General features: G+C 46.8%; 1 protein-coding gene across 4 annotated transcripts in view; it reads right to left on the reverse strand.

Moving 5' to 3' along the window:
* Positions 1–14387, reverse strand: part of LOC138567526 (cyclic nucleotide-binding domain-containing protein 2-like) — a 304324-nt gene that overhangs the window by 107595 nt on the left and 182342 nt on the right. For all 4 annotated transcript variants that reach the window (XM_069645804.1, XM_069645801.1, XM_069645803.1 and 1 more), the window contains 2 exons: positions 14188–14344; positions 1475–1626 (listed from right to left, as the gene is read on the reverse strand). In XM_069645804.1, the coding sequence (XP_069501905.1) occupies positions 1475–1626; positions 14188–14344 (309 nt within the window). The remainder of the gene's footprint in view (positions 1–1474; positions 1627–14187; positions 14345–14387) is intronic.

Raw genomic sequence — 14387 nt, forward strand, 5'->3', positions numbered from 1 at the left:
GATTTCTGCAGACATTCCTGATGATTGGGCAACATATAAAATCCCCAGATACTAAAGCCTAGCAACAGAAAAGTGGAAACTTTAAAAAAGAACACACGGAAACATTTTCCCATTAAAAAGGCATCAATGTTGCACCCATGCAGCCCAACACACTGACAACCCCATGCACTGACCCAATCAAGTTTCCAATCTTTACACACAGCATACCTGGGGGCCCTTTCACCATTGTGGCCAATGGGGCTTTGGCCTTAAATTTGCCACTGCGTTGAAGCCTTTTTCCCAGCATCGAATCAGAGGACCCCTCATAGTTACAGTCCAAATTAGGGTAATGTTAATTTAGGGAGTAAATTACGCTGAAGGGACAACTTCCGTGCAAAAGGTCCCCTCCAGGCAAATGGAAATATAGTGGTATAAAGTGTAAAAAAACAGGGAAAATCGCCTTTACACCTTGCTTTTCCAATCTGTGTTTGAAAAAGTGTAAATGCCGCCTGCAGATGACTTTTTGCAGGTGGCATTTACCATCACTTCCTACGGAATCTGCCTGGTTTTAGCCTGTGCTTTAAGCATGCAGATTCCTTAGAGTCTGCTGCATTACTGCACCATAAAAAGCGCAAGCTGCAAGTAATGCAGGCAGATTTTTCATCCATAGTCGGGAAAGCATAGACACAAATGTCAAGCCCAATCTGTGCCATAGCTCCGCTGCCAAATGAAAGAAAACCCATCACACCCGAAAAAGTGGTGATAAATGTATCGTCACATTTACCAACACTTCACTGCCACTTTCTCTGATCTGCCCATAGACGGCGTCAGGGCCCTTAAACTTTTTCAGTTAAAAGGGGCCCCCAGCAACTGCCACCATGTTCCCAGTCAGCAGTTTTATAACACGACAATATATTCCTTTCTATATTACTTTCGTTCTGGGACTTTAAATGTGTGCTTTGCAGCGCTCGCCTTACAAACTGCATTTGCTGTAGCAAATCTGGCCACCACTTCTTTTGGGGGAATGCAGACGTGTTATCACCTCGTTGCCTTTTAACACCGGCTCCTAAACATCAGTCAATTGCTGAGAAAGAATTATAGCATTTCAGTGGGCATTTTGTGTTTCAGCTCCCTGCTGGTTGGCCGTATCGTGATAATCAGCAGCTATTAACTATTAACCCTGGCTGTATTTCTTTGTCTCCATTATCATGCACGAACCCCACTGGTGCCTCATACTGTATTCCACTCTAAGTAAGGGAGACCCTCTACTATCACCTGAATGGACTCCCACACGTCTTGACACAGGCCTGGATCTGCCGCACGTAAACTGACCACGATTGTGTTGAACCGTAGCAGGGTGTGCCATCTATTGGCATGAATTTAGGAGTAGTGATGCATGGTTATTGCTGGATACACATTTGCAAATGCAGGCACTAGAACTCATAGCAGACCCATGGTATTATACCCTCACATACATGCATGCATACTACCACACCTGAAAAAGCGGAATCTGTACTCAAGCTCTTTCTTTAATTCCAGGTCCAGTTTGTTCCTGAAGAATTCCTCCCGGTCGACCACCAAGAACTCCGTCTCCGCCATGCAGACCACTGTGGCGTTCCGCCTCATGCCTTTGAGTAGGGCTACATCCTGTGTTTGGGGAAATCCAATATGAAAACCTCATTCACAATCTTGTTTGGATGGATGAAATGTTGCAATTGGCTGACATGGAAAGATTGATTTATCATCGAAAGAAGTCAATAACCTTTTTTGAAAAGAGATGGAGTAGAATCCTGGATATGTGCTAGCTTTGTATATACTTTCTTTATGGGGAGAGGGATTGGGCTTATTAAGACATGTTGAATGTATATTGTATCTGTAGAATGTTGTAAAATGCAAAAATAGCTAATAACATTTAAATAAAATACAATAATAGGAGCTATACCACACGCCCAGCCTTATCATGAGCATCCTAACTGGTTCTTTGTCTCGAAGTACTTTAGCTCTGAAATAAAATGCAATCTTTTGGCATTAACCTTTGTGGCTTGGCAACATCACAGTAAGTGCATGGCAACCTCACAATATTTGTATGCACATGGCCATCTCTTCATTAAGCTACTAAATCGTTCTGATGAAAAACGGATTCTGAACATTGGGACCCACAAGGAGCGGTGCCTTGGTGGCGGCTTCTCCCCAAATAATATGTGGTCTCCTGTCTAAGAAGACTGGTGAGGGTTTTGCAGGCAGACCAAGAATTGAATGGAAGAAGCGGATAGGCAAGCCCATCTCCCCTGCACTTTTTATTGGCTGATATTACTCTGTGGTCCTTACATAGTCTCCAGCTCTGTCTTTTCTCCCACGCTTTCCTTGTTATGTGGGTGTCTCGGCCTTTCTGACTGCTGATGCTGAATGTGTTCCCACCACCCCTGCTGGAAAGATGTTCCATGCATTTACCAAGCTGTGTCCCCTCATACAAGTCCTCTGACTCCCATAACAATTCCGATCACCTTAACTGGTGTTGCATAAGCACACATCCGCCCCCTCAATTGTATGTATAGCTGAGGAAAATGTAATGCCTCTACCATATGGTCTCTGTCATTTGAAGAAATGGGGGCATCAATAAGGGGACCATTTTTGATGGAGCATTTCTGATCCGTTGTCAGGCTTTTAGTTTTAAAGATGCATTTGTGCGGATGTAGAAGTGTGACAGAAAAAGTAGTGGAACAGCGACCCCATTGGAAGTGGGGAGGGCACGTGGAGGGGGGGTGCTGGAGCATGCAGCAATACACGTGGTAAGGGAAGGTGGGTGTAATACTCAATATACGCCTTCGAGGACAATGTTACTGCCTGTTAATGGCTCTTCGGCCCAAGTGAAGCAAGGTATTTAAGATGGGTCCTGGGTCGTTAATAGATGGCAGTACCCCTCTCTGGGATCCATATAGCTATTAGCACCCCGCCTACGCAAGCAGAGAACTTTGGCTTCACGTCTAGCACTCAAAAGTGGCAGTCATGGACAGAGAAACAGAGTCCCTTTTTTAGGTTCATGGCAGCAGTGATGAGGGAATGGATGCCAGATAAGTGGTGGCTGGGAGCTGGGTTGCGTGATGAAGACGAGGCCCGGAGGCAGGGGCAGGTGGGGAGTGGGAGCATGTGTCGAGGCTTCGGGATAGCAGAGGGGTAGCAGAGGCCAACATAGCAAGACAAAAATGGCTGCCTGTGGGAGAGGAGTCGGTGGCCTTCATGGAACACTGAGTTTTCCATACAGTATAGAATGCATTCCCAGCCAGCTGATTGGCTGGCGGCTCTTCCCCTGGTGCTAATTGGCAACAAAGGGGGAACCACCTAAATCTGGTAGCTGAGCAGGAAATGATTAGCTTTAAAGAAAAATTAAGAGGTGTGCTTTAACCTCATAAAGTACAGTCCTGGAATGGTGACAATGGTTGTAAAAGGTATTAGTACCCAGTAAGGGACAATGAGATTGTAACAAGCGAGCTCGTTGGCCTGTTACCAGCCCCACAATGATTTCCCTGCTCCTGATGCGTGCCACGTCCTGCGAAGTTCCTTTGTTTTCTCTGACTGGCTGCCATGGAAAGGGAGAAGGTACTATGCCATTTAAAAACAGAAATGCTCGAGTTGCGCAACCGTTTCCACGCCGTTTGCCATCTAAGGAAGAAATACTATTAGTACCCTGGTACAACATGCCGGGGTACTAATAGCAATATTACACGGACAAGGGGGCATTACCGGGCCAGGCAATGCCCAGCCCCAAGGAATTATCTGGCCCAGTAATGCCCCCCCTCCCATGTAATATTGCTTAAGTGAAAACCATTCAGTTCGACCTCTGATTTTGGGTATACAGTGATTATATCAAATCACAAAATAACTAATCCAATTAAAATGAGTCCAAAATAATACATTTGGAAAAAAATTAAAAAAGGGATTGGGAGTGGGAATAGTGGTTTTGGGGCTGGGGGAAAAGTATTATGAACAAAAAATCTCAGTGGTTCCAACCTTGTGGCAAGGTTCTTGATGAAACGGCCACAGTAGGTGACCATCCCCAGGAAGCTATGAACTTCTGTTACATTCTCTGGGGGCTTCACTTCCATGATGTCCCTGACCTTGCGGGGATCCAGGGACAACCCTCCCTCTTTGAACACGAATCCGAAGAACTCGATGCTTGTGTGAAGAAACTCACACTTTTCTCGATGTAGTGTCAAACCCAGAGCCTGAATGTGTTCTAGAGTTCACCAGCTGTTTCATGTGCTCCACCTCAGACTTGGCGAATACGAGGATATCATCACTGATGTTGAGGACGCCTTCCTGATCTGCCAGGGCTCCCCGTATCAGGGTTTGAAAAACTTCAGCAGCTGACGACACACCAAAACTGAGTCGCTTGTATCGATGAAGACCTCGGTGTGTCATGAAGGTCGTAATATATCGTGATTCTGGGAGCAACATGACCTGGTGGTACCCCACTCTCAAGTCCATCATTGAGAAGAATCTTGCATGCTGTAGCTCTGCAATGAGATCATCAATAGTCCGTGTAAGGTGCCTCTCCCTCTTGATGGCCTTGTTCGGAAGTTGCATATCAACGCAAATCCTGATGGAGATCGGCTGTTTGGGTTTGCTGGCATTTACAATGGGCAAGACCCAGGGCATCAGGCCCACCACCTTCTTGATGATGTCCAGGTTTTCAAGGTTCTCCAACTCCTTGTCCATTGGGTCCCGCAGATACAAAGGGACCCTTCAGTGCTTAAGGGCCACCAACTGAATGGACTTGTCTATGTGTAGCCTTACGGGCTTTCCAACCATCTGCCCAATCCCTGTTTACAGCACTCCAAACCTTTCAAGGACTACCTGCACATCCTCCACATATAGGCTGTTGGCAAAGTTGACGATTCCTAGCGCCTCAGCAGCAGCACAGCTCAGAAGGGGGTTGGTGCTTACATCATCATGAAGAAGCATGCCTTGATGGAGGTGTCGCCATGCTCGACCTTTGACACAAACGCCCCCACCAGCGGGATGGGCCTGTCGCCCCGAATATAAAATCCTCACCTTCAGACGTTGTAGGATTGGTGGTTCTCTCAGTGACTCGTAGTGTACCCTGGCCATGACATTGACGGAGGCCCCTGTGTCCACCAGCAGTGGTACTGGTGACCCATCCACCTGTACCATACACTTCGGCTGCCTCCTGCCCCACGTCTTCAGGACACTCACACTCGAGATGAAGCCTATGTTTTCATCGTCCTCTTCCTTGAGGTCCTGGGTGGCTGCATCCTCTTCCTGATCTACGAGTGCCACATTCGACAGACGCTGGTTTTGAAAGAAACCAACATGAATCAGCCTCCTCTAGACATCCCCCAGCAATGGTGCCCTGCACATGCAGGCAAAATGGTCCATTGTGCCACACCGTCCACAAGCCTTGCCTTTTGCGGGTCACTCTGCAGGGTGCGGCAGATCATACCCGCACTTCATACACGACTCGGGCCCCCGGGTGTTTCTGTCCATCTGCTGCGCAGGGATCTGACGGGCCCCTCTCGCCCCTTGGCCACATCCAACAGCACACACCTCTTCCGACCTGGCAGGACGAATCGTGGTGTCCATTCTTGACGGCCAGGATTTACAGCATGGACCCAGGCTCAATGGTGCCCCGAGATGTTAAACTCAGGCATGGGGGCCAGCGCACCTTGTTGGCACGGGATTTGAATCGGGCATCCCATTGCACAGCTGGAGGAGCTGCTGCCGGCCCTCCACCTGCCTGGTCCTCATCTGCCATGTTGGTAGGCAAACACAAACCCCCTTCCTTGTTAGGGGGCGCAATGCATGTTGGAGCCAGAGGAAACAACAAACAAAAGGAACGCACCAGACTGTCCAGCACCACTGGGTTTTTCCTCGTTTTATTGTAGCAAGTCCTGCCCCTTGACACCACACAGAAGGGCTGAAGTAAATATTGAGCACAACCTGGAGAGTAGGTCTTCCCCAGCTGCACCCAGGAACCAAAAAAAAGTCACAGAGCACAGGACACTCCTCCACCAGCACATATGATTGAATCTTGCAGGACAACAATTCTGTAGAGTGCCAGAGAGGGACACCAGAGCCACATGCTCCTCCTCCCTGCCTCCAATCCACAAGCTCTCACCTTCCTCAATACGGGTGGAGGATCTCAGACCTCCACAATGCAGTAAAACACCCACGGCCTGAAATTGGGCAAAAGCACTCCTTATGGAACCACAACCTCCCGCACCACGTGCAGCAAAATGGCGCCCAAAAACACTGTACGGGCCAGCTCCACAGCGAGAGAGGAAGTTATAATGCGAGCCATTGCTATTCCTTCACTGCTGTATGACCCAGCTGGTCCATGTCAGCAATGACGACCACCTCCTTGCCAATGTGGTATGGGGAAACATCCCCATGTGGCATGAGCCCACCGTCATACAGAAAGACTCAGGAAACTGTGAGAAACCTGAAGGTGTCTCACTCACTAGTCCCCACGGATCTGTCATCCAGGTGGCCAGGACACGGCCATCACTACTGGATCCAGTTCCTGGGGGTGGACCAGTGTGGGAGGATCACCTGGGTGAGGGGTCTTCGGGGAGTGGAAGTGGAACACCGAAGGGTGAGACGCAGTACCCCCTTCCTTAGTGTAGAGGTGGAGCCAAGTACCCCCACTCAAAGCTTTGCCCCATTATGCCTATATGTTGGGATCCAGATTGTGAGACATGTGCAGTGCCAGTGAAAATACCTATACCGAAAAGAATACTGTAAGTGAGGTACCCATTGAGGAAGCCATATATGCACTCACAACAATATGATGGTCATTTGAATGAAATCCCAGATGAAGTGTGAAAATAAATGAGAACGAAGACTGATGACGTCATGCGAAGCAGAGCTGACGTATCCAGAAAAGAAGCTGAAGACCATAAACATTCTATTAGATCGAAGGAGCAGGTGTTAAAGATGAGCAACATTTTGGGCTCGAGATGAAGATGCTCATGCTACAGAAACGATGAAGGAAATGAAAAATCATTTTACAATTGTACAGATGCAGTAACACAAGCAGATAGAGTATTCATAAGGCTGGCTACGTAGTGAACAGAGTGCGGCGATGTGCCTACATATATGCATAGGAATGTATAGACTATGGATGTTCCACAACGCACTTGAGCAGAGTCTGGACCCTTGAGTAGAAAGGCTTTTCAGTGTGGCACAGTTGGAAAACGACTTAATGACAGAGGTGAATTCAAGAAAGGCTTGGTTGGCCCAGCACCAGGAAGTCAAGGCCACCGTGAGCTTGGATATTCATGCACTAGCTACAAAACATGTGAAAAGAATAAACTCCTGTCTGAGGTGAGGAGCAAGAACATTGAAGATGTCAGAGGTTCATCATTTAATAGTATTTCAAATACAGAAAAGCTCTGAAACATGGTCTCTAGTAACATGGTTGGATGAAAATAGATATTGAGTTAAGCTGTATCGAAACCAAGAGACAAAGTATGCCTATACTCCCTTTTATTCTCAGGCACAGAGAACATTTCCAAGGCCAATGTTCAAAGGCGAATTGACTGGCAGATGGCAAGAGTGATGATAGATGGCAGGCTAATTAGGTGGGAAGCTCTGGTTATGACCAGCCCACTAGCACCTTAGTGCCAGCCTGCATGCTGCTAGCATGTATGGAATATTACAGAGGGGTACAAGGGTGCCAATTGTAGAGGGCCACGTAATAGTGAGCCCTATAGTTTATATAACTAATAAGATGTTGTGTATTTGATGACGTTCGTAGTGACTTGCACTAGATGAGGGCTTAGTTGCCCCACCTGATGTTAGAGACCCAATCACTTTCCCGAACAAGTATGGAACGTGTACCTAGATGTTCCCTTTAAGCCTATCACTTTCCCAAGTAGGTTTTTGTAGTTTGCCACGTAGATTGACGTCAATGATGACAGGGTTTTTTCTATATAAGCTATGTTTTTTATGAAACTCACTGAGTGAGAAGATCGAGCGGATGTTCATTGATGTTCGTTATACTCCCTGTTTTAGACAATTGATAACAGACGTACTTTGCCAACTCTGGTTTTTGATGTTTGAGTATATTCTGCATCCCCATCCATCTCAAAGTATTGCTACCTCATCTTAAAGGGCCTAGTGTTGGATACACTGGTTCATTACGAACCCGTAGGATATCTAAAAACTCAACCCCACCCCCTTTCTTGACACAAACACTTTCTCACAGACCGATTACCACGAAGGATAATGGACTAACACCCGAGTCGTATACCTGACATGTCCCAACACAAGAGCCAGGCAGAGTAAGGCAATTGCCGAGAATTACACTCACCTTACTCCCTTCTCTTGCCCTATTGGGATAACAGGTGGAGCACAAAAGCACACTCTGAGCAAGGCTGAACGCACAAGGAAACAGCTATTCCAGGATGGCAAACAGAGGAGAAAGGCAGTGAGACCTGAAAGGACATCAAGGACATCAAGGAGGGAGTTGCCCTTGCCCTTTACAACCCAGACCTGCAAAGCCTCCGACAAAGGAAAACATAAGGCCGTGAATTGCAGCTGGTGAATGGTGTGACGGATGTCAACTGTACATGGAACCCTCCTGCACTGATAGCCAGGGCAGGGAAATGCGGTTCCCATCGGGGTACCATCCTTGACTCCAGTTGCAAAAGAAACACAGAGTTCAGCACAGCCAAGTTCAGAAAAACCTGATAGTTGACCAGACTGTGTTAGGCGCTAGGTTGTTGAGGCAACTTTAAGAAGATAAATAGACAGGGGTCTTTGTTGTGAGCGAACTTGGTACCAGAGATAGAGTGACCTGGCACCAAATGGGTGCTCGTTGGAAGGTCTCTCACTTGTACCCCTCTCCTGAATAAAGAGAATGTGAAAGTATAAAAGTGATGAAAAGTACCAAGAGGCCATAGGGAAGGCCGGCGTGAGGTGTCAAGGTGGGCATGCAAGGGTCAAGTCAAACCCCTTGTACAATCGAAAGTCCTCGACATGTTGAAGAAGTTTGAATGATTGTGAAATTGTGAACCCTACTGAGGGAGTTGTGAAACAGGTGTTTGCGCCCGGCTGAGAGAAACGCTGTGCAAACTGTGTTTTTGTGAAACCTGCACTTGACAGAGTGACCCTGTGAGACATGATCATCCTTTGGAAGTCTCTGTTTAAAAATGGCAAGGGCTGTGGGAGGTCTGAGCCTGGATGAGGGGTACCTAACTTGAACATTGTGAGATTGTTTAAAAAAAACATTGAGACTTTTGAACATTACAAATGAAGAGATGATTGAAAGGTGGTAGTGAACCCGTCTGAGGGACGTTAAGAGAAAAGAATAGTGAAGTGTATCCCACTGCTGACACCAGCCTTCCTTGCATATGGTGTCAGAGGTGGAATTTGATTCAACTGATAAAAATTTAAATCCATGCTGGTAATAAAAAATAGAATTGTTTAAATCCTTGACTCTGACCATGTATCCACACTAAAAGAGGTGTTGTTCACCCAACCTCGGGTCCCAACTGGTCAACAGGATCTGTTCTTTAACACTCAAGTGTTATTGGACACCCTTCCTCTCTCACATTATAATATACAACAGTGGGATCGAATAGTACTGAAGGTTTGACCTGTCTTTACTTTTATTAGACCTAGTGCCCTGAACCCCTTCCTTTCAAACTTTTCTTTTCATACCCAATTGCCAGTTAGCGGTCCATCAGATGCAGGCAGAAGCTAGACTACAAGAAAATTTAATTAAATTGATTGAATTGCAAGCGAGACCTTTACTACCACAGGTGGTACTTCAACCATATCTTGAAGGTGAAGATTTAGGACATTTTTTCTTGAACTTCGAACGCCTAGCTGAACAAATATGATGGGAAGAGAACCTCAAAAGATGCTATTTGACCCCTTTGTTGAAAGGAGAACTACAAACCTCCTATCAACTACTTAATCTTTCACAGTGTGCCACCTTTCTATCCATCAAGGAGGGACTATTAAAAAGAGTGGGGCAAACCTGCAATTTTTATCGGCAGAAGTTGAGGGCCATTAGATTAAACCCAAGTGAAACCCCCTTGGAAATGTGTGAACGTGTCAAAAACACTGGCCCTGTTGATTAATAACACATCCTTAGAAGAACTGACAGTGATGTTAAACCTAGACCAATTCACTAATTCTTTACCCCCTTTTTTGCAGAAAGCCGTTCTACAGTTAAAACGACCTATCTTAGCCACGACCATTGAGACTGCACAAAGCCACTCAGATGCAGCTAAACAATTCCACTCAGCCCATCGGAGGGAGGAACGGAAGGATCATAAGCCTATCCATCGACCTCAACCTCAAGGAATAGATAAACAAGGGGCGTTGTATAGAATTAAAGAAGGGATGCTACAAGACCAAGTAGAAATCAGAAGAACTGATCCTAAAACCAAAGATGAAAGCAGGAGGGAGGAAATAAAAGGAAGTAGACAACCTCCTTGTGTATGTTTTTCTTGTAGAGAAATGGGACGTGCAACTAGGCACTGTCGAAAGAGGGTGAAGAATGGGAAGAACCTGAAGAGGAGCTAGAGACCTTTAGTATCTTCTTTATGTCAAGCTTCTACTGACTTTACATACGAAAAGGCCTGGGTAAATGGGTTGCAAGTGAGGGCCTTTATTGATTCAGGTAGTAAGCAAACTGCTATACGGGGCGATTTAGTTACAACAAAGGAACTGGACAATTCGGATCTAGTTAGCGTTACATGTGTACACGGTACACAGGGACAATGAGGTGTACCCCAAAATACCTGTACACAATAATATCCGGGGCGAATCCTGTGAAATATCGTCCTCCATAATTCCTGGACTCCCTGAAAAAGTTATTCTGGGGCAGGATTTCTGTACCTTTTCTACTCTCCTACAGGAAACTCCACCTCCATTAGGAGATTTTCTACCGCAGAGTTGTTGGCAAGCAGACTACTACTCCCCAAACTCTCCAATATGGGCCTGGGAAAACTCTGAGACTAGGACACCTGAAACAGCCCTCAAGAACCAATTCATAGACTACTGTGGAGAAACTAGTAAGATCATTACACCTCTACGGACACCGGCCACAACAAATCAAAGGAATATGCAAGAGTTCTTGGACATCTCTCATCCGTGCTCTGTCCCAGGACTTAACAACATGGAACCTGGACAAAGAACAGGCATATCCACCTCGCATAGGGTAAGGGTAAATGAGAAAACTGAAGGTGTCTCACTCACTAGTCCCGGGGATCTGTCATCCAGGTGTCCAGGACACAGCCATTGCTATTGGAACCAGTTCCTGGGGGTTGATCAGTGCGGTAGGATCACCTGGGTGAGGGGTCTTCGGGGAGAGGAAGTGGGACACCGAAGGTGAGACGTGGTACCCCCTTACTTATGACACATTTTCCCCATCCTACCCCGTAAGATATCTAAAATATCAACCCTCCTCCCCTTTCTTGACACAAACACTTTCTCATAGACCAATTACCACGAATGACGACAGACTAACACCCGAGCCGTATAAGTGACATGTCCCAACACAAGAGCCAGGCAGAGTCAGGCAATTGCCGAAAATTACACACACCTGACTTCCCTTCCCCTTACCTATAGGGATAAAAGGCAGAGCAAAAAACCACACTCAGAGCAAGGCCGAACGCACAAGGAAACCGCTATTCCAGGATGGTAGTTCAAAAGGAGAAGAAAGGAGGCAAGACCTGAAAGTATGTCAATGAGGGACTTGCCATTGTCAACCCAGACCCCGCGAAGCCTCCGACAAGGGAAACATAAGCCCAGGAATCGTAGCTGGCGAATGGTGTGATGGATGTCAATGGTACATGGAACCCTCCCGCACTGATAGCCAGGTTGGGGAGGCATGGTTGTCATCATTCAGTGGCAAAAGAAACGCCAACGAGTTCAGCACCGTACTGTGTTAGGCTCAAGGTTGCAGTGCCAACATTAAGAAGATAAATAGACAGAGGTATTTGTTGTGAAAGAACTTGGTACCAGAGATAGAGTGGCCCGGCGCCACGTGGGCACTCGTCGGAAGGTCGCTAGCTGGTACCCCTCTCCTGAATAAAGAGAATGTGAAAGTACAAAAATGATGAAACAAGTACCAAGTGGCCATAGGGAAGGCCGGCATTAGGTGTCAAGGTGGTCATAAAAGGGTCAAGTCAAACTCCTTGTACAATTGAAAGTCCTCGATACGTTATAGAAGTTTGAACAATTGTGAAATTGTGAACCTGACTAAGGGAGTTTTGAATCAGGTGTTTGTGCACAGCTGGGGGGAACGCTGTGCAAACTGTGTTTTTGTGAAACCCGCACTTTCCATAGGGTAACAGAGTGACCTGGCGAGACGTGATCACCCTTTGAAAGTCTCTTTTTAAAATTGGCAAGGGCTTTGGCAGGTCTGAGCCCGAATTAGGGGGACCTAACTTGAACATTGTGAGACAGTTTAAAAAGACTTTGGGCCTCATTACAAGTTTGCTGGTACGGTAATATCGGTACCAGTAAGCTTGCCAGTACTGTTGTTACTGTACTGGAAAACTATGAGTTCTGTTCGCGGGTGCCTTCCCACCCGCCAGGACTGGCCTGCCGTGCGGACCAGCACCCGCGAGTAGTGCATGCCGGATGCACCGGCACTATTCTGAATGGTGCTGGTGCATCCGGCCTCCCCATTCCCATTGAGCCCTATGGGACTCGAATGGGAATGGGGAGCATTTTTTTCCAGCGGCCAGGAATAGGCAACTACCAGTTCTGGTAGGCCGTAATGACCCGGTAATTGCCCATTCCTGGGTACCGGAAAAAAATGATACCGTTGGCAGCCGTGCCTGTTATACCGGCACGGCTACCGCCGGTAATGTAATGAGGCCCATTGAGAGTTTTGAATATTACAAATGAAGAGATGATTGAAAGGAGGTAGTGAACCCGACTGAGGAACGTCAAGAGAAAGGCACAGGGGAGTGAATCCCACTTCTGACACCAGCCTTCCTTACAAGACACTGTATGTTGTCCGGGCTCCACGTGTGTGCCCCGGAGCCCACGTGACTGGCCCCTTTTATTCACACCCACAAGTGACCGAGTTACGTCAATCTGCTGCATGTGCTAACTTAAAGGGACAGTACAGCCCTGTTAGTTATCATTTGTCCCTCTGCCGTTACAAAAGCCACAGAGAAAAGAAGGTTCCTAGCGTCCATGCGCTGCACCCCACCACCCTACCCCCACTCACAAATGCAGCACAACTGCCCGATTAAAATCTGTCTCTGTGAGTTAAGCGTGTGCTGCCAGGACCTTTGTGCAACATATAAGGTCCTACGTCGGGGTTCCATTGGGGCTGTGTAAGGTTTTCCTCCTTCTGAATTCAATATAACGAGCGTCATTCAATTGGGTTAATAACTTTTGTTACTTACAGCAAAGCAACATCATATCCCCATTCTTCAAGATACCCATCAGTAAACCGCTCCAAGCATAACGCTATTCCCCTCCATATCCTTAGTGTATCTACCAAATGGCTAGCCCACTTCCAAAACAAACACCAGTACCATAACAGGCCTGTAATGGAACTTGCTCAAGGGAACCAGCCCACGATCCAGTGCACAACCTTTACCAACTCCATCACTTACTATAAGCCTGCATCATCATTCACCAACAACAAGTTGTGCTAACACAAACAATAGGGTTAAACCCCACTAACCGCCTAAAGCGTACTACTCCTCTTTATTCCACTATAGACATCCTCAAGACATCCTCTTGGGCACCAACCTAATTGTCAGTATCCACACAACACCAACATTAGCACCATCCTAGTTGCCAGTGTTAAATTGTAAGTTTAGGGTTTGACAAATCACACAGGAGCCTTAGATGACTTAGGTAGCTTTCCTAGGTTTGTAGTAGACAGGTAAGTACAAGACAAGTTCATAGGAGAGAAGCTTCCACTGGTCCCCCTGTGCCAAGCATAAGTTCCCAACTGACTTTACTGGAACATAGCGCCTACATCATCACATTCTAGTGAGCCCACATTCCATACCAAACATTCCAGACTCAGACACACACACATACAGGAAATAGCCTCAGAGCCAGAATAGGTAAAACCCAACACTTAGCTATGAAAAAGGACGTTTCAGAACGGGCCACAAACATGGAGTGTTTACAAACTGGGTGAATCCGGGATCTGCCAAAACGAATGGAAATAGCGCACTCGGTGTTTGATGGACTTACCCCAAAACTGGCCCCCTTCCGCAGCAATATGGGCTCGGGGTCCAGCAAGGCACTGCTGCCATCGTCATCTTGTGTGATGGCAATGACCCCAGAGAAGACAAAGTAGAAACTGTCGCCCCGGTGACCCTTGCGCACCACGACCCGCCTTCTGCCAAACCTAAGACAAGATAAGCAAATGTGAATTTCCCGTTTTATACAAG

This window comes from Ambystoma mexicanum, chromosome 2p (assembly GCF_040938575.1).
Source record: "Ambystoma mexicanum isolate Mex_15411 chromosome 2p, UKY_AmexF1_1, whole genome shotgun sequence".
In the NCBI taxonomy this organism is placed as follows: domain Eukaryota; kingdom Metazoa; phylum Chordata; class Amphibia; order Caudata; family Ambystomatidae; genus Ambystoma; species Ambystoma mexicanum.